The sequence below is a fragment of the Amblyraja radiata genome, chromosome 8 (assembly GCF_010909765.2).
Source record: "Amblyraja radiata isolate CabotCenter1 chromosome 8, sAmbRad1.1.pri, whole genome shotgun sequence".
Lineage (NCBI taxonomy): Eukaryota > Metazoa > Chordata > Chondrichthyes > Rajiformes > Rajidae > Amblyraja > Amblyraja radiata.
In genome coordinates this window covers 19,542,773-19,562,240 of record NC_045963.1, presented here as the reverse complement: position 1 = coordinate 19,562,240, position 19,468 = coordinate 19,542,773, and the positions used below count along the sequence as shown (strand labels likewise).

General features: G+C 42.7%; 1 protein-coding gene across 5 annotated transcripts in view; it reads right to left on the bottom strand.

Moving 5' to 3' along the window:
- rps6kc1 (ribosomal protein S6 kinase C1) overlaps positions 1–19,468 on the bottom strand; it is a 163,714-nt gene that overhangs the window by 88,101 nt on the left and 56,145 nt on the right. For 4 of the 5 annotated variants that reach the window (XM_033025324.1, XM_033025325.1, XM_033025328.1 and 1 more), the window contains one exon: positions 16,814–17,185. The exons of the other annotated variant lie outside the window; for it this stretch is intronic. In XM_033025324.1, the coding sequence (XP_032881215.1) occupies positions 16,814–17,185 (372 nt within the window). The remainder of the gene's footprint in view (positions 1–16,813; positions 17,186–19,468) is intronic. 5 annotated transcript variants of the gene reach the window in all.

The window sequence follows — 19,468 nt, the reverse complement described above, 5'->3', positions numbered from 1 at the left end:
AGTCACTTTAACTAGTTGAAATTCTGAAAACAAACGTCAGGGTTTTCTGTAGCTGACAGTACAAGGAATATACTGACTAAATAAGGATTTGTTACTGCCATCCACAGGAATAGTGGCTCCATGCAGCACCCCTGAACAGAGAGACCGACATTGCTTTTTTTTTAATAGTAACATTATTCTGCAGAAATTGTTTCCCTCACCATCACTCTTCTATTTCTAACAAAGGTGTATTGTCAATAAAAAACCTTTTTACAATAATCTTCAAATTTCGTCTCGATGCAGACACTTAGAGGCATGGCAAAAACCACATTAATTTTGTATGGTGATGGATTCATTTGTGAAGTTTAGATTATGAAAGCCATTCCAATTTTAAAAAAAGACTTAATTTCACTGCATTCTACATTGCTAACACCAATGCCCCAAATCTTTTCCGGACTACCCTTCTTCCCTGACTTTTAACTTCAGCAATCACAAATCCTTGAAACATATTAAGCAAACAATTTTTATTTTATATTTTTTATTTTACAATTTATATATTATGTCTATGCAGAAATTCAAAACTCCATATTAAAAAGACGCCCTGACTCTCAGACTGAAGAATGGTCTCGACCCGAAACGTCACCTATTCCTTTTCTCCATAGGCGCTGCCTGACCTGCTGTTACTTCAGCTTTTTGCGTCTATCTAAAAAATTCAGCATGTGACAAGCTCATGAAGGCCTCGAACTCTGAGTGCTTTTAACTACATCTTTTTACAATGATGGCCTTAGTACTGTTACACCAGTAAAAAAAGCCAGACACGCAGCTGGGATCAACTAAACAAGCAAGATTGTCTTCCCTTTTGTAGACCAACAATACTTCATCAGGCTAACAAGGATAACAGATCTCTAATGCCACAGATTTTAATCACCAATGCAATTTCCAATATCCCTCCGGTCAGACGAACATATTTACTGAGAGTTTTGCTCAATTTTGTTACTTTGGGAGATGACATGCTCACCTGTAATTATTGTCACACATTAAAATACCATACTTGGTACGGGCAATTTCCTCATCACAGCTAAAAATCAGACTATTCAGCCACAGGTGAACAATAGTCTCTACCTGGCTATAATCCAGTGAAGACAAAAAATAATTTGATCTTTTCATCAATTTATAAGGTGAAAACGTCACTTACTAGTGACCAGATAAAAGTACTTTCTGTATTTTTCACAGAATAGCAATTGATTTAGCTAAACACTAAATTAGCCTGCATTTTATCCAGTTAACTACAACATCATTAATTGATAGGCAATGGAAATTGTGAAAGGAAAGAAATTGTTTTCACAAATTTCAGCAAATTAATAACTAAAGATCCAAAATGAATAAATTGTGCGATTATATATGAAACCGGAAAGCTGCATTCCTTAAACCACCAAACTGGCAAGATGAATTTACGTGCTTACATGCATCTGATCAGCCACATAAGGGAGAGTCATTACCTTGATAACTGCAGAATTGAGTGGAAGAGGTTCTTTTCTAAACAAGACATCATTGGGTAGAAATTCATCCTCGGTCGTGTAAAAGTGCAACGTCTAGTAGCTGCACATTGAAATTCACTTCTGAAATTCGCTTCCACTGACTTCCGTACAGCAGAATTTCAGAAGAGAGTACAACACACATATGCTGCAACAATGTGAGTTTAGCAAATTATAAACTTCCACCCCCATACACTTTAGCTAATGCTGATACAAGTGTGTAAATGCAACACTTGCTGAAATCAGAATATATTATGAACATATCAAAGTAACAAGGAGGGGAGTGCTGATTTCAAATGTTATTCAAGGCCACAGCTGGGAGACTCGAACCATTTTCAGATTCTGGCTTCATTTGAATTTTATCAGTGAGCTGCAGATGTCAAGCAGAATGTTAAACACTTTCTCAAACAGGAGCGCACCCTCCTCATAAAAATTCTCTAACCATAGAAACCGACCCAGAAGCAAATAGAGGGAAGAAATAATTACTGTCAAGAGAGAAAAACAAGTGATCAGCAGAAAACATCTCTCAAGATTCTCCTCAGAAACCTGCCTCAATTTTCTTTTTAAACTGATCAGAAAAGCAGCTGATATTCTGCAGCATTTAAATGACGGAGCTGATGGGATGGAGAGCCATCCTTTGGATTTGGCAATGACACAGAGATAAGCCGCAAAAGTGGCAGCACTACATTGCAAAGAGTTATTGATAGATTAAACAAAGTAGCAAAAACTCTTACAAATGAATTCTATAGCATGCAAATGAGAAGGCATATGCTGCACCCAAAATAAATATTTTCATATTAAGAATATGAAAGGGTACCGACCTATCGACATTCTCCAGCCATGCTGCCTGGCCTGATGAGTTACTCCAGCACTTTATGTGTATCTTTGGTATAACCCAGCATCTGCATTTCCATGATATTAAATATGTTCATCAAATATGTTCAGGGAGGCTGTCTAAACTGGGGTCAACATTAGTAATTTGTTGAATCGATTCAAGTGATTGCGGTGTAAGTGGATGTGCTGTCACCAGAGATGGCTCGCTCAAGGCATGGGGCTCACCATGTGGGTTAAGGCCGGGTCAAGGTGGCCAGGCACACAATCTGTGCCAAAGATTATAGATCAGAGCAAGATGCGCCACTCTGCGAAAAAAGCATAGTATGACATGGGTATGACATGACACCATTTTATTGAGCTGCAATTTACAATAATATTAATAAAATTTACAATAATTTTAACTAAATATGTGAAGTGATCGATGCTCTATAATACACTGTTCCCTCCAACACTGATTACACCAAAGATGATAGAGCGGATCAATCTTTGGAACGGATTACACCAAAGATACTAGAGGAGCATTGCCCGCTGCCTCGGCAGACGCTTGAGGCTCTCCCGCCGGCCAACTTCATCTGGTATCGGGGGGACCGAGAATCAGTCCTGGATCAACTCAGGAGTGGAGGAAACATCCTCTTCCCCCAAAGATACTGGAGGAGCCTCTAGTATCTTTGCTCTTCCCTGCGACCTGATGTAAGAGCAGATTGTATAACTGTGGAACCCGTCCCCGCTACCAAAGATGTCACGTTTGGCATAAACAAATGGCGGCCGTGACGTTCCGTTACGTACTACACGTCAGCCCATTGGATTTAGGAGGAGTGGTGTATCTTGCTCTGCTCTATAATCTTTGAACTGTGCTGTTCCTCATGTAGCGCCTGTAGGGAAGCCAGTCACATCTTCACTGGCCTGTCCTCAAGCAGCTGAGGGTTATCCGGCTTTCCTTGAAAGATTAAAACTTGGGACTTCATCATTGGTGTCAGTTGCAAGGTTGTGGTTGGTGATGTTTACGACAGCCGGGAGGTGTGCCACCAAGAGGAGGTGTGGGGACCACATTTATTTGTCCAGCTCCGGGCATGTTCTCCCAGCAGATTAATCTCCTTTGTAAGGGAGTGCACATCACTAGCCACCAGCGATAAACATTATTTAAGGAAAATGTTTTTAGTTTAGTTTAGTTTAGTTTAGTTTAGTTTAGTTTAGAGGTATGGTGTGGAAACAGGCCCTTCGGCCCATCGGGTCTGCACCGACCAACAATCACCCGAACACTAGTTCAATCCGACACAATGGGGATAATTCACAGAAACCGATTAACCTACAAACCTGCACATCTTTGGAATGTGGGAGGAAACTAGAGCACCCAGAGAGAACGTACAAACTCCATACAGACAGCACCCGTAGTCAGGATCAAACCCAGGTCCCTGGTGCCTCAAGGCAGCAACTCTACCACTGCGCCCACCGTGCCGCCCCCTTTTCTTGTGAACAGCAGGAGATTCAAAGTGGCCAAGCACAGGAAGACACTCAAGCCACATTGGTCTCAATGCTCCAGATGATCCTCATGGCGTCCCGCAGATGAATAGCCACCAAGGTTTGTGCGGCAGCTCGCGTGTCAGGTAGAGCAGCAGCATTCAGCTGTTGGTGCAGGACTCACATCGTAGAGACGAAGCTTACAGGCTGTAATTTATTTTTCAAACCAAAATAAACATACTATGTTGGTTCCGAATGTTGCTGTTTTTGTCCCCCCAACAAACCTAGTATTTTGCAGAAAACAGAATCAGAGCAGAAACAAAGTCTTTGAAATTGTCTCAGGGAGTAGCAATGATGGTGGCATTATAGTGAATGTATGATAGGACAAAATCAGCTGGAAATACATTTGGACAAAAGCCTCCTAATGGCAACCTTTGTTGTTTCTGTAACCATTCACTTGCATTAGTGTCGCTGCAGCTGCAACTCATACAGTTTCACTTGAATGAAAATATTAAGGCAAGAAACCACTCGCTTATTATATTTTCATTCAACTTTACTGCATTTATTTTGTAAACTGCGTGCACAACAATACACTAAACATCTGGAGAAGCAGGTAATTAACGTGTCATACCAAATTAACACATTTAATACTAAGCCCATGCATGCGATCATAATTATAGCTGTTTTCTTCTAAATGATGATACTGTAGCTTAATGTTTGATAGTGCACAAGTAGTGATTTTCTGCATATTCAGTACAAAAAAAGGGCATCCATAACTTGCCATGGTTCAACCAATGCAGTTCTCTTGCAACTCAAATTTCATAGAGTGCACACAGCAATGTTTCCCCCTGTCATTATTCAACATCAAAATTACAAAAAGCTCCAGCAAATTCTATGAAAGTGTTCCCTTTTACTTCCAAGCAGTTACAGTAATGATTACAATTAGTCTATTAATTGAAAAACATTTTCCATAATGTATTGTACTGCTTGGTGCTCCTGCTAAAATTGACTCACTTAGTTCATTTACATGCAGAATAAAATCATATTTGAAAACAGCATATTTAAATCAATGTGTAAAGCTTATCAATCAGATGTTCTATTTGCAAGTAAAATTAAAGTATCCGTCATCTTTTTCTTTCACATTAAATGGAAGTAAAAAATCTTTGATTCCTGGTACCGTCCCATTTAACAGCAAGATAGCAATGTGAATGCTGTACACAACAACCACTGTGCTTACTTATATATGAGAATAACGTGTTGTTGCTCTACAGCACTGCAAATCTATCCAACAAATGATAAAAAAATATGCAAACAAAATGAAGATGCGGCAGCCATATTACAAAACCCAATCGTTTTATTAAAAGCATACTGTACACTCCCCTCCACCACCTCTGAAAAGGCTTCAGGCATCACGACTGCCCGCTTTTACATTTTCTCCAAATCTAACGTATCCACTCCATATGAAGACCCCTTAAAATGTCCCCTTTCAATCTCATCTTTGGACTTCTCTTCTGTTTATGTGTCACCACCTGCTCAGTGCAATTCTCCTTTCAACCTTTCAAAATGTCTTGGGATGCCCTGCTTTTGTTCAAAGGCGCTTTTTACTTTAACTGTTGCTGCCGGCACTGCAAAACAGTTGTGGCTGTCCAAGTAAAGTTGAACATCGAGTAAACAGATTGCTTGAAAACTCCCCAGTACCGTCAGATTAACTAAATTCCCAATTACTTTATTGTTTAAAAATTCAGAAAATAACACGTTGAGTTCGGGATATAAAAATATTAGATGGAAACATGTAAACATAGAAAATAGGTGCAGAATTAGGCCATTCGGCCCTTCGAGCCTGCACCGCCATTCAATGTGATCATGGCAGATCTTCCAACTCAGTATCCCGTACCTGCCTTCTCTCCATACCCCCTGATCCCCTTAGCCACAAGGGCCACATCTAACTCCTAGATGTAGATGTACTATGAATGGGGAGAATGGCCAAATTCTATCCTCACATAACATTCTGAGCATTCTTAGCCTGAGAAGAAGTATGACAATGCATTCATTTGAAGTTAGGAGTTTGCCACTGAATCATAGAGTCAAGCAGAGTAGAAACAACTCCACGGGCCCATCATGTCCAAGTCAACTATTGTACCCTTTTACACAAATCTCATTTTCCCACATCAGGTCCATAGCCTTCTATGCTTTGACTAGTCAAGTACCTGAGAATATCTGCCTCCGCCAGCTCTTCAGGCAGACATCCAGTTACTAACCCTTTAACTCCTCCTCCCATTCCCACACTGACCTCTCTGTCCTGGGCCTCCTCCATTGTCAGAGGAACAACAACTCGCTTGGGCAGCTTACACCCCAGTGGTATGAACATTGACTTCTCTAACTTCAAGTAACCCTTGCTTTCCCTCTCTCATCATCCCCTCCCCCTTCCCAGTTCTCCGACCAGTCTTACAGTCTCCGACTACATTTTATCTCTGTTTGCTTTGTTATTACCTTCTTCCAACTAACAATAATCTATTCTACATTGTCCTTGATCTCCATTCCCTGTCCTGTTTTCACACCTTATACTTCCTTATAATCGTGACTTTAGAGAGCTCGGAAAAATGCTGAAAAGCAGGACCTCCAGGGTTGTTATCTCCGGTTTGCTTCCAGTTCCTCGTGCTGGCGAGAGCAGGAACAGGGAGATACGGGACCTGAACGTGTGGCTGAGGAACTGGTGCACGGGGCAGGGATTTAGATTCTTAGATCACTGGGATCTGTTTTGGGGTAAGGGGGAACTGTACAAAAGGGACGGATTGCATCTTAACAGGTGTGGGACCAGAATTCTGGCAGGCAGGTTTGCCACTGCTACACGGGTGGTTTTAAACGGAATAAGGGGGGTGGGGTGTCGAATGGGCTAGTGGAGGATGGAGTTAAAGGGAAAGGGTTTCTTAAATGTGTGAGCGTAGAGACAGAGGGGTGTAAAATGAGGGTAGAAGCAATAGGTAGCAAGGTGAAAAGTAAAAGTGGCAGGCCGGAAAATCCAGGGCAAAAATCAAAAAGGGCCACTTTTCAACAAAATTGTATAAGGGGTAAGAGTGTTGTAAAAACAAGCCTGAAGGCTTTGTGTCTCAATGCAAGGAGCATTCGTAATAAGGTGGATGAGTTGAATGTGCAGATAGCTATTAATGACTATGATATAGTTGGGATCACGGAGACATGGCTCCAGGGTGACCAAGGCTGGGAGCTGAACATCCAGGGATATTCAATATTCAGGAGGGATAGAGAGAAAGGAAAAGGAGGTGGGGTAGCGTTACTGATTAGAGAGGAGATTAACGCAATGGAAAGGAAGGACATTAGTTTGCAGGATGTGGAATCGGTATGGGTAGAGCTGCGAAACACTAAGGGGCAGAAAACGCTGGTGGGTGTTGTGTACAGGCCACCTAACAGTAGTAGTGAAGTTGGAGATGGTATCAAACAGGAAATTAGAAATGCGTGCGACAAAGGCAAAACCGTTATAATGGGTGACTTCAATCTACATATAGATTGGGTGAATCAAATTGGCAGGGGTGCTGAGGAAGAGGATTTTTTGGAATGTATGCGGGATAGTTATCTAAATCAACATGTAGAGGAACCAACGAGAGAGCAGGCTATTTTAGACTGGGTATTGAGTAATGAGGAAGGGTTAGTTAGCAGTCTTGTTGTCCGTGCCCCCTTGGGCAAGAGTGACCATAATATGGTTGAGTTCTTCATTAGGATGGAGAGTGACATTGTTAATTCAGAAACAATGGTTCTGAACTTAAAGAAAGGTAACTTTGAGGGTATGAGACGTGAATTGGCCAAGATTGACTGGCAATTAATTCTAAAAGGGTTGACGGTGGATATGCAATGGAAGGCATTTAAAGACTGCATTGATGAACTACAAAAATTGTTCATCCCAGTTTGGCAAAAGAATAAATCAGGGAAGGTAGTGCATCCGTGGATAACAAGGGAAATCAGGGATAGTATCAAAGCGAAGGATGATGCGTACAAATTAGCCCAAAAAAGCAGCATACCGGAGGACTGGGAGAAATTCAGAGACCAGCAGAGGAGGACAAAGGGCTTAATTAGGAAAGGAAAAATAGATTATGAAAGAAAACTGGCAGGGAACATAAAAACTGACTGCAAAAGTTTTTATAGATATGTGAAAAGAAAGAGATTAGTTAAAACAAATGTAGGTCCCTTGCAGTCAGAAACAGGTGAGTTGATCATGGGGAACAAGGATATGGCGGACCAATTGAATAACTACTTTGGTTCCGTCTTCACTAAGGAAGACATAAATAATCTGCCGGAAATAGCAGGGGATCGCGGGTCAAAGGAGTTGGAGGAATTGAGTGAAATCCAGGTTAGCCGGGAAGTGGTGTTGGGTAAATTAAATGGATTAAAGGCCGATAAATCCCCAGGGCCAGATAGGCTGCATCCCAGAGTACTTAAGGAAGTAGCTCCAGAAATAGTGGATGCATTAGTAATAATCTTTCAAAACTCTTTAGATTCTGGAGTAGTTCCTGAGGATTGGCGGGTAGCAAACGTAACCCCACTTTTTAAGAAGGGAGGGAGAGAGAAAACGGGGAATTACAGACCAGTTAGTCTAACATCGGTAGTGGGGAAACTGCTAGAGTCAGTTATTAAAGATGGGATAGCAGCACATTTGGAAAGTGGTGAAATCATTGGACAAAGTCAGCATGGATTTACAAAAGGTAAATCATGTCTGACGAATCTTATAGAATTTTTCGAGGATGTAACTAGTAGCGTGGATAGGGGAGAACCAGTGGATGTGGTGTATCTGGACTTCCAGAAGGCTTTCGACAAGGTCCCACATAAGAGATTAGTTTACAAACTTAAAGCACACGGCATTGGGGGTTCAGTATTGATGTGGATAGAGAACTGGCTGGCAAACAGGAAGCAAAGAGTAGGAGTAAACGGGTCCTTTTCACAATGGCAGGCAGTGACTAGTGGGGTACCGCAAGGCTCAGTGCTGGGACCCCAGCTATTTACAATATATATTAATGATCTGGATGAGGGAATTGAAGGCAATATCTCCAAGTTTGCGGATGACACTAAGCTGGGGGGCAGTGTTAGCTGTGAGGAGGATGCTAGGAGACTGCAAGGTGACTTGGATAGGCTGGGTGAGTGGGCAAATGTTTGGCAGATGCAGTATAATGTGGATAAATGTGAGGTTCTCCATTTTGGTGGCAAAAACAGGAAAGCAGACTATTATCTAAATGGTGGCCGACTAGGAAAAGGGGAGATGCAGCGAGACCTGGGTGTCATGGTACACCAGTCATTGAAAGTGGGCATGCAGGTGCAGCAGGCAGTGAAGAAAGCGAATGGTATGTTAGCTTTCATAGCAAAAGGATTTGAGTATAGGAGCAGGGAGGTTCTACTGCAGTTGTACAGGGTCTTGGTGAGACCACACCTGGAGTATTGCGTACAGTTTTGGTCTCCAAATCTGAGGAAGGACATTATTGCCATAGAGGGAGTGCAGAGAAGGTTAACCAGACTGATTCCTGGGATGTCAGGACTGTCTTATGAAGAAAGACTGGATAGACTTGGTTTATACTCTCTAGAATTTAGGAGATTGAGAGGGGATCTTATAGAAACTTACAAAATTCTTAAGGGGTTGGACAGGCTAGATGCAGGAAGATTGCTCCCGATGTTGGGGAAGTCCAGGACAAGGGGTCACAGCTTAAGGATAAGGGGGAAATCCTTTAAAACCGAGATGAGAAGAACTTTTTTCACACAGAGAGTGGTGAATCTCTGGAACTCCCTGCCACAGAGGGTAGTCGAGGCCAGTTCATTGGCTATATTTAAGAGGGAGTTAGATGTGGCCCTTGTGGCTAAGGGGATCAGAGGGTATGGAGAGAAGGCAGGTACGGGATACTGAGTTGGATGATCAGCCATGATCATATTGAATGGCGGTGCAGGCTCGAATGGCCGAATGGCCTACTCCTGCACCTAATTTCTATGTTTCTATGTTTCTATGTTTATCTACGTACCTCCCACTCCCCTGACATCAGTCTGAAGAAGGTTCTCGTCACCCATTCCTTCTCTCCAGAGATGCTGCCTGTCCCGCTGAGATACTCCAGCATTTTGTGTCTATCCAGATACCAATGCAGAAAGAAATCCCCCCTCAAAACCTCCTTTCCTTCACCTCAAACCTAAGGTGCAAAGGAGTTCTGAATGGGATGAATGATGACCTCCTTCTGCAGCGTAACTATAATGCGACGTTCGTTAAAACTTACAAAAACCTTCTTTGCAACTCCGTACCAAGTTTGCTGAAATCCAGCCTCTGTATTCTGTAAACACTGGCAACATAAAAACTCATCCTATATGTCACAGTGCAGCTTGTATCTCATTAATGAGATACGCATGTATTTTACTGTTTAATAGTAAGATTAAACGAGAACTTGCCAGTTTGAAGTTTGATCTGTATTTTATGAGGAGTTACGATGAGGGATTACGTGAAGAAGCCCGCCAGGACGCATGCGTGTCATTCTTCAAAGCAGCGGTGTGAAATCACAGATAACTGTAATGACTAAACATAGTAAGATTAGAGAAGAGATACCAGTTAAGTATATGATCAAGGGTGGGAGCGGAGGGCACGTAATCCCTCATCGTAACTCCTCATAAAATACAGATCAAACTTCAAACTGGCAAGTTCTCGTTTAATCTTACTATTTTACTTCGGAGTCACGTGAGTGACTACGTGAAGATTTTAAAGCTCTGTGATTTAATGCCGTGGAAACGAGTCCATGCATCACGTCTGCCTTGATGACTGTAGGAGGAATTGTGTTAACATAATTTGGACATGAATTCGACATTGAAATCATAAAATTTATGAACACAAAATTATAACCCCTTTTTATGGGTTTAAATTAATTTACAGGACTTAAAATTGTTTCTGCAAACGTTCCAGGTTTCATTACTGGTTTGTTGTAAAATAGTTGGAATGTTTTTTCCCCTGACCATCCTGCTGCCTTGAGGATTTGGTCCATTGGTACATCCAACTGTATCGCTGCCGATGTAGCTGCAGCCATGGTGGAATGAGATTTTAAAATATTAGTATCCACCCCAGCCTGTGTTAGCACCTATTTCAGCCATCTTGAGATGGTCTGGACCGTCACTCTTTTGTGTGGTTGCTTGTGGCTGACCAGAAGTGCCTTCTCATTGCCTCTTATGATTTTCGTTTTCTCCATGTATAACGACAAATGTCTTACTATACAGAGACGGTCATCTGTTGGGTATGACCTAAATTGTATATTGAGGCCTGCTGATCCCTGTCTGTTCTGCTTTACTAATTCATAGATATGAAACGTAATATTTTCAGTTGAGGAAGTCATGTTGTCCAGTCTTAGTTTATGCAGTGACTGTACCCTCTGTGCCGTGACCAATGCCATTAGCATGACTGTTTTTAATGTCAGTCTGTGTAGGGACAGAGCTGTTGCTGGAGACCAATTCCTGAGCATCTTCAGGACAATACTTACATCCCATATTTGGGAGTACCTGGTTCTTGGGGGATTAGTATTAAAAATTCCCCTAAGTTTTGTTACCAGCGGGTGAGTCCCAACAGAGTAACGCTCTGTCCCCTGCCATAGGTAAGTCGTTAGGGCACTTCTGGCGCAGTTGATGGCACTGTAACTGAGCCCCTCATCATAGTGGAAGCCTGCCAGATATTCTAGAACAGACGGGATGTTCATGTCTCTGTGGGTGATGTAGTTTTTGTGACAATGCATCTCCCACTTCCTGATATAGACCAGATACTGTTTTTTGGTTGACTGTCTTGGGCCACCGAGATCATGTTCACTGTTCAGTTCGTCAGTCCCAGTTGTAGTAGAGGTGTTTTTAAACTCTACAAATTAATAAGTTCAAATGGTTATGGCATGGGTGGCTATCCCTTGTTACGGGATGTAGCAATAAATCTGGTCTATGTGGGATGGTGATACATGGTTCTAATACCATGTTTAGTACCACTGGGAACCATGGTTGAGTAGGCCAATCGGGTACTACCAAAATACCAGACGCAGAGTCTTGTTGTATTTTCCTTAATACCCGACTGATGAGGCAGAAAGGAGGGAATGCGTAAATAAACAATTTCCCCCCAATGCAGCGAAAATGCATCTGTCGCCGCTGCCCCAGGGTCTGGTTCCCATGAAACATAATTTGCTAACTGGTGGTTAAGTCTGGATGCGAATAGATCGATATCTGGTGTTCCATATCTTGCTGTAATATCAGCAAATACTTTTTTTTTTTTTTTTTTTTTTTTTCCCCAACATCCATTCGGTGTTTTCATTAAATTTGCGTGACCTGGTGTCTGCCACTAAATTTAGTCTTCCTGGTAGGTAAGTGGCTGATATCCAAATATCTCTCTGGATACACCATTGCCAAATTGTATTAGCCAGATTGTCACATGATGTCGATTTGTTTCCACCCATGTGGTTAATATATGCTACCACGGTGGTATTGTCTATCTGTAGTCTAAGATGCTGGTGATATGACCCAGTACACTATGACTTTAGGCCATGGAATGCACCCAACATTTCCAGGTAATTTATGCCCAGTGTGAGTAATAATGATGCCTCCTGAGCAGTCCATCTACCTCCACAGCTGGTGATGGTATTGGTGGCTCCCCACCCAAGTGCACTGGCATCAGTTTGTAGTACCATGGAAGGGTTACTGACAATGATTGGATTGGAACAAAGCCAGATGTTATCTATCCACCATTTTAGTTCCATTTTAGCTGTGATTGATAGTTTCATATGTCTGTCAAAGTGACCTGCATTGATTTTGAGTGCTTGTATTTTTGCTCTCTGTAAGTTTTGGTAATGTAGAGGTCCGTAGAAACGCTAGGGCTGGTTTCAAAATTTTTGTGAACAGCCTGGGGGCTGGAAAGGCAGCCACCATTTTGCCAATTACTTTGCTACCAATCTGATGGATGGTTTGCTGATGTCAATGAGGTTATTGCAAGCCTCTATTGAATCTTTAACCTTTCCCTTAGGCAGAGTCACCGACATGTGAACTGAGTCAATGGTGAACCCCAAATAGTCCATAGTAGTGGAAGGCGTTAGTTTAGATTTAACTGGATGGATAATAAATCCCAGTTTTTTCAAATAGCTGTTTTGTGGCTGTTACGGTTTGTTTGGCCAATTCCAAAGTTTTGCCCACAATGAGTATGTCATCTAAATATGCCATGATCATGTGTTTTCGTTTCCGTAGAAACGCTAGGGCTGGTTTCAAAATTTTTGTGAACAGCCTGGGGGCTGATGATAACCCATTTGGCAGTGCTTTATACTGCCAGTATTGTCCCATCCAGTTGAATTTTAAGTAACATCTGTGGTCACCTCGTATAGGCACTGAATAGTAAGCATCTTTTAAATCGATGCTGGCCATGAAGTAACCTTTGGAAATTAATTGTTTAGCAGTAACAAAGGTTTCCATTTTGAAGTGAATATATTGTACAAATATATTCAATTTTGTCAGGTCTATGATGATGCGACAACCACCATCTTTTTTGTTTTTGGTAAATATATTGGACACGAATTCTAATGGTTCGTGTTGAGTTTGCTCAATTACACCTTTTACGTAAAGCCGCTCCAGTTCAGCTTGCGCGTCTGATTTTTCTTTATCAGAAAGCACGAACATTCGGTTCGGTATATGTTGAACTGGAGGGCTGTACTTGTGTATAAACTCTATTGTATATCCCTGGATACTGCTTAAGATGTAAGTATCGGTTGTTAACATGCTCCATGCATTCAGAAAAGAGTGTAATCTCCCCCCAACCTCCATGCTCCCTGTATTTTGTAGGGAACCAGACCCACCTACCTCCATAGTTACCAGTGGCAGGTTTACTTCTTTTTGTAGGTTCTTTGCTGCTGTTGTTGCGCTGGTGTCTGGATTTGTGGTTTGGTTGGCGTTGGAGATCCGCGCATCTTCCAAGAAGGCCGGCCTGGGCCATAGCCTAAAAAAGACTCATGTTTTGAGTACCGGGCCTTCGAGCTTTCACCAGTCATTCTTGTTCTGCTGGTGGGTGCGTAGGGGTGCTGTCTTTGGCTGTAGTGGGTTTTTGATGGAGTCCCTTTCATCCACTGTGCGTGCAAATGCTGTTATCCCTGCTGTTAGGAGTTTCAATACTTTTTGTAATTTGACATCCATACTTCTGACTCCTATTCCAATGTGTTTCCATATACAGGTGTTTACTATTGGAACATTCAGGGATATGCAGTTGCCCGGTGCCAGGTGTCTTGATGTGGTGTCCAGTACAGCCTGTTCTTGTAACTGGTTTAGAGACATATAGTCTATACTGGCAGCTAGCTTTGGCTCCAGATTTTGACTAGTCTGGTCTGGATGTATGAAATTGGACACCATGTCCAGTAGGTTCTTTCGTTCCTGCACCCCTTGCACACTTGTCTTTCCTTCTGCGGACCCCTCTTCCAGGTCAGCCCAGAACTGACCCGCAGTGCTCCCCTCTGATGAGGTAGAAGCACTGTGCAGCCCTTCAAGAGGTACTGCTGTGGGTTTATCATAGGGCCCACTGTGACCCGACTCCATCTCCCAGAGTCTGTCACGTTGGAGCAAATGCTCCACACACTGCTCCATCCGGCTCCAGCGCTCACGGTCGCTGGCCGCCCGCGGTTGTTCAAAGTCGGACTCCTCTGAGTCCACGACCTTGTTTGTTTTTTGCTAGCCTTACCGCCCGGCCGCGTGGATCTGGCCGGTGCGGAGGCGACATCGGGCACAGCTGATCCCACTATCGGTGATCCAAGTGCCGCTGGCTGCTGCTGGCTGCCCGCTGCTCCGCGGTCCTCCCTCACCAGCTTTGTCGCAGACCTTGTCTTCTTTGTTTTGTCCATGTTCCCACCTGTAGTTGGAAATGGAAACAAAAAAGACCGCAGAGTAAACTCTTACCTGCAAGTTGCGGCTGTTAAACTGCCGCTGCGGGGGAACGTTGTTCCACCGCGTCTGACGTTTCGCAATGCGTGTAGCGATATGACACGCATGCGTCCTGGCGGGCTTCTTCACGTAGTCACTCACGTGACTCCGAAGTAAAATTGCTCTTCACATCACAGGAAGAGCAGGTGATCATTGTGGTCTTAAGTTGGATATCAAGTATCAACAAAAGTCTGCTGGGAGAAGATTAAAAGTATAAAGAAAATAAATGGCCAATTGCAAAATTGACTTTGCAATCGTGTCGGCATTTTATATGTGTGATATTCAAAACAAAGAGACCATTCTTGGTTAGGCAAACTCTTAATTGTTGTCGTACCTGACTAGTTGTCTTTGCCAGGAACCAACAAATACACAGAATAAGCATTTCTGTATATCTTTTAGAACATAAACCCCCCCCCCCCCCTCCGTACTACCAGAGGCTAAAAGCAAAAAGTCCATTAGAATATAACTCGGTCAGCATACAAATGATTTCTACTTTAGTCTGCAATCAAACTATGACTTCAACCATTTGGTAAGTCAAATGTATCAAAAGGTCCAAAAATGTTAGTGATTTCAAATTTATTTGCCTCGAAAATGTAACTTGTCTACAAATATGTTAGAGGCGTTGCGCGGGAAGATTGTGCCAGTTTCTACAAGGCTCCCAAGCTCAGATATTCTATCAAGCTCAAGGCATTGTTTGCAATGGGAAGATTTTAACAACAATTTCATTTGTAATAGCAACATTAAGACAGAAAAACACAAGGCATCATGAGACAAGAATAGACAAAAGGAGATCATCATACAACCAAAAGCTTAATCAAAGAGGAAAGCTTAAAGGAGCATTTATAAGAAGGACTGAGAAACAAAAGGCTGAGAGGTTTGGGGAGAGAATTTCTAACCTTCAAACCTGGGCAACTGAAGCCAAAGCTTTTGAAGGTAGAGCAATTACATGCAGGAGTGAAAAAACAATCAGATTCAGAGTAGTGTTTACGAAGGAACTGCAGATGCTGGAAAATCGAAGGTAGACAAAAATGCTGGAGAAACTCAGCGGGTGAGGCAGCATCTATGGAGCGAAGGAAATAGGCGACGTTTCAGGTCGACACCCTTCCTCAGAGTAGAGCAAGTTTCTCCAAGCACGAGAGCACTATGTGGCATTACAAATAGGACCAGGGCTAAGCCACTGATAGGTTTGAAAGCAAGATTCATAGTTTAAAATTATGGTACTGTTTAAAACGAGGAGCCAGTATATATCAACAATGAAAGTTGAATCGAAACAGTACAGAATTTAAGCAACCTCAAGCTTGCAGCAGAAGAAGAGGATCCATGAGGAAAACATTATAATAATTAAATCCAGTGATAGGAAAAGCATGGATGCAAGGTTCAACAGCAGGGTAGTTATGGCACAGCGAGAATCAAGTGACGTTATAGAGGGTAAAATCACAATATCATGGATATGAAATACCATGTCCAAGACATGGTAGATTGTGAACAGCCTGGTCCAGAGACAGGACAGACTCACATGAAACTAGAGAATCAAATTGGTGAAGGATAGAATATAACGTCTTCTGACTTCCTTAGAGGAATTCTCTGCTCATCCAATGCTGGATTCAGGACAAACAGCGGGATAATTTAATTGTGAAAATGTCAATGTAAAAGGTGGCAGTGAGGTTAAGTTGTGCATCATGCCATATAATTGAAAACACAAGAAATCTCAAATCGGATTCCTTTGAAGCATGCCAATTTTAAAATGTCCAATATCTGTCACTGAACCGGTTGTATTTCCCTTGTGGGGCTAAGTGGAGAAGAGGGGGTAACTTTTTTCTGTTAAAATTGTGTTATAAGAAGATACTGAAAGTTTTCTATTCCTTGCACAATTTGAATTATGAATAATTTAATTCAGATTTGCAGAATTTACATTAAACCTGGTTTGATCAGAAATCGTTGTCTATTTTAAAGTATTTTTAAATGCAGAAACACAGAATAGAGAAAAAAAATCAATGTTATTCTTTTGGTACATGTATACTGTATAATCAAGAAACCTGCATGATCACTGCTTTTGACAAACTCACCTTGAACTCCTCGAAGCAAAAAATCAACTCCAATCCGGTAGAAATTGAAGGCACTTTCATAATCCTGTTCTGCCTCCTTTTGCAAAGCCAGCTTTATCTGCTCCCCAGCCTTTACCAAGTAGTCACCTCTCCCAGTTCTCTGCTTCAGACTTCCAAATGGTTGTGACCATGAGACTTTGTTTCCGTCTGCTCCATCTTTGCTCATGTCCTGACGAGGTCTCGCACTAGGTTCGGGGGAGCCGTTAGGTTTCCTATATCTGGTTGGAGAGCTTCGATTTGATGCCATTCCATCATCACATTCGGTGAGAGAATCCACATCCACTGTCAGTGACAAAATATCACTGTCGCTGGACAACCCTGGTTGTTCTTGTTCTACGGAGGGCAAGGAAAGAGAAGAAAATTAAAAGGCAAGTAAAAGAATTCCAGTAAAAGAATGAAAGAAGGAAAGATGTTGGCAAGCTGGGAAGGGTGCAGAGAAGGTTTACGAGGATGTAGCCAGGACTTAAAGGCCTGAGCTGTAGGGAGAGTCTGAGCAGGCTAAGACTCTATTCCTTGGAGCGCAGGAGGATGAAGGGTAATCTCACAGAGGTGTACTAAATCATGGGAGGAATAGATCGGGTAGGGTGCGGATGCAGAAGTGTGATAACATAGAACTCGTGTGAATGGGTGATTGATGGTGAGCATGGACAGAGGTCTGAAGGGTCTGTTTCCATCATTCAATCATGGATAAGTGACGTTTCAGGTTGGGACCCTTCTTCATTCTGATGATAGTAGGGAGGGGAAAGCTGGAAGTGAGGTGAGGACAGGACAAAGCCTGGCGAGTGAATGTTCAATACAGATGAGGAAGATGTACACAAAATATACACTAAAATATACACTGGGATATAAGATCAGCAACAGAAATGGGGGGGAACAATAGCGCATGGAGTTTAATCCCATCAAGTGTGAGGTGTTGCACTTTGGGAGGTGGAATGCAAGGGGAAAATACACAATTAATGGCAAGATCCCAAACAACGTTGATGTACAGAGGGATCTTGAAGCTCAGGTCCACAACTCCCTGAAAGTGGCAACACAAGTAGAGAAGGCATATGATATGCTTGCCTTCACTGGACGGGACATTGCTTACAAGAGTCAGGATGCAACTGTACAGAACTTTAGATAGGCCGTATTTGGAGTAATGCATGCAGTTCTGGTCGTCCCATTACAGGAAGGGTGCGGAGGGCTTCAAAAAGGTGCAGAAATGGTTTACCAGAATTATGCATGGATTAGGGGGTATTAGCTACAGGGAGAGGTTGGACAGACTTGAATTATTTTCTCTAGAATGCTGGAGGTTGAGGGGAGAAGTATATAAAATTATGAGAGGCATAGATCGGATAGAAACTTTTACCCAGGATGAAAATATTATTTACTAGAGGGAATATCTTTAGGGTGAGAGGGCAAAGGGAGATGTGCAGAGCAAGATTTTTTTTACACAAAGGGTGGTGAGTGCTTCTACCTCACTGCCAGTGGTGGTGGTTGAGGCAGATACAATAGTGACATTTAAGAGACATTTGGATAGGCACATGGATATGCACAAGAGCGGAACTCACTATCAAAACATGGAGGGGACGGGGGACACAATTTTTTGGCGGCCACGCGCGCATGCGCACACTCACACACACGCGCGAGGCTTCGGAGGCTCAATCCAGCGCTAAAAACGGAGATTTTAAAATCGGGATCACAAAAACTTGGGGGGGATGTCCCCCACCTCTCAAAACATGGGGGGGACGTGTCCCCTCTGGCCCCCCCGGGGTTTCCACCCCTGGATATGCAGGGAAGAGAGGGATCTGGATCATGTGCAGAGGGTTAAGAGTTGGTCTTGGCATTATGTTCAGCATAGACATTGTGGGCCAAATGACCTGTTCCTGTGCTGCTTTGTTCTATGTTTCGATTCAGGGCAGAACGGAGATGACATGAAGAGGCAAGGTGACCAGCCTGCACACCATGCTACAAACCTCACGGCTGGCAATCACCAAGGTCAATTAGGTGTTCTGAGGAGGTGCAAACAATTCTTGTCCGCAGCAGTGCAGGAATCTGGTTTCAAGCCTATCTAAGCCTCTCATGTTTCATGTACATCTACCAGGTCTCCCCTCAACCTCTAACGTTCCAGAGAAAACAATTCCAGTCTAAGAGTCCTATCAAGCAATAAAGCATGGGCAGTAGCTCAATGCCCAGGAGCAAAACGGAGTCAGTGACAAGGGATTAGAGATCTGCTACTTCCAGCATTTTCTCTTTTCAGTTTCATTAATATCATCACTTTCCTCCTATTGATCAGCAGTAGCAACATAGAAGAACCTTCATGTTAATTCACTGTGGCAATTTCTGCACTATATAGATAGAAACATAGAAACATAGAAAATAGGTGCAGGAGTAGGCCATTCGGCCCTTCGAGCCTGCACCGCCATTCAATATGATCGTGGCTGATCATCCAACTCACGGGGAATAAAATCAAATGCAGACCCAAGCATATAATTTGTTCCTTCCTATCAATCCATCACAGCTCAAACAATGCTTTCCTTAAATTCACTGACCAGATTCCCTATATCTGTGCATCTCTTGCAAATGCTGGCAAGAAGGTGGGGGGGGGGGGGGGGGGAGGCAAGGATCAGGAGAGAA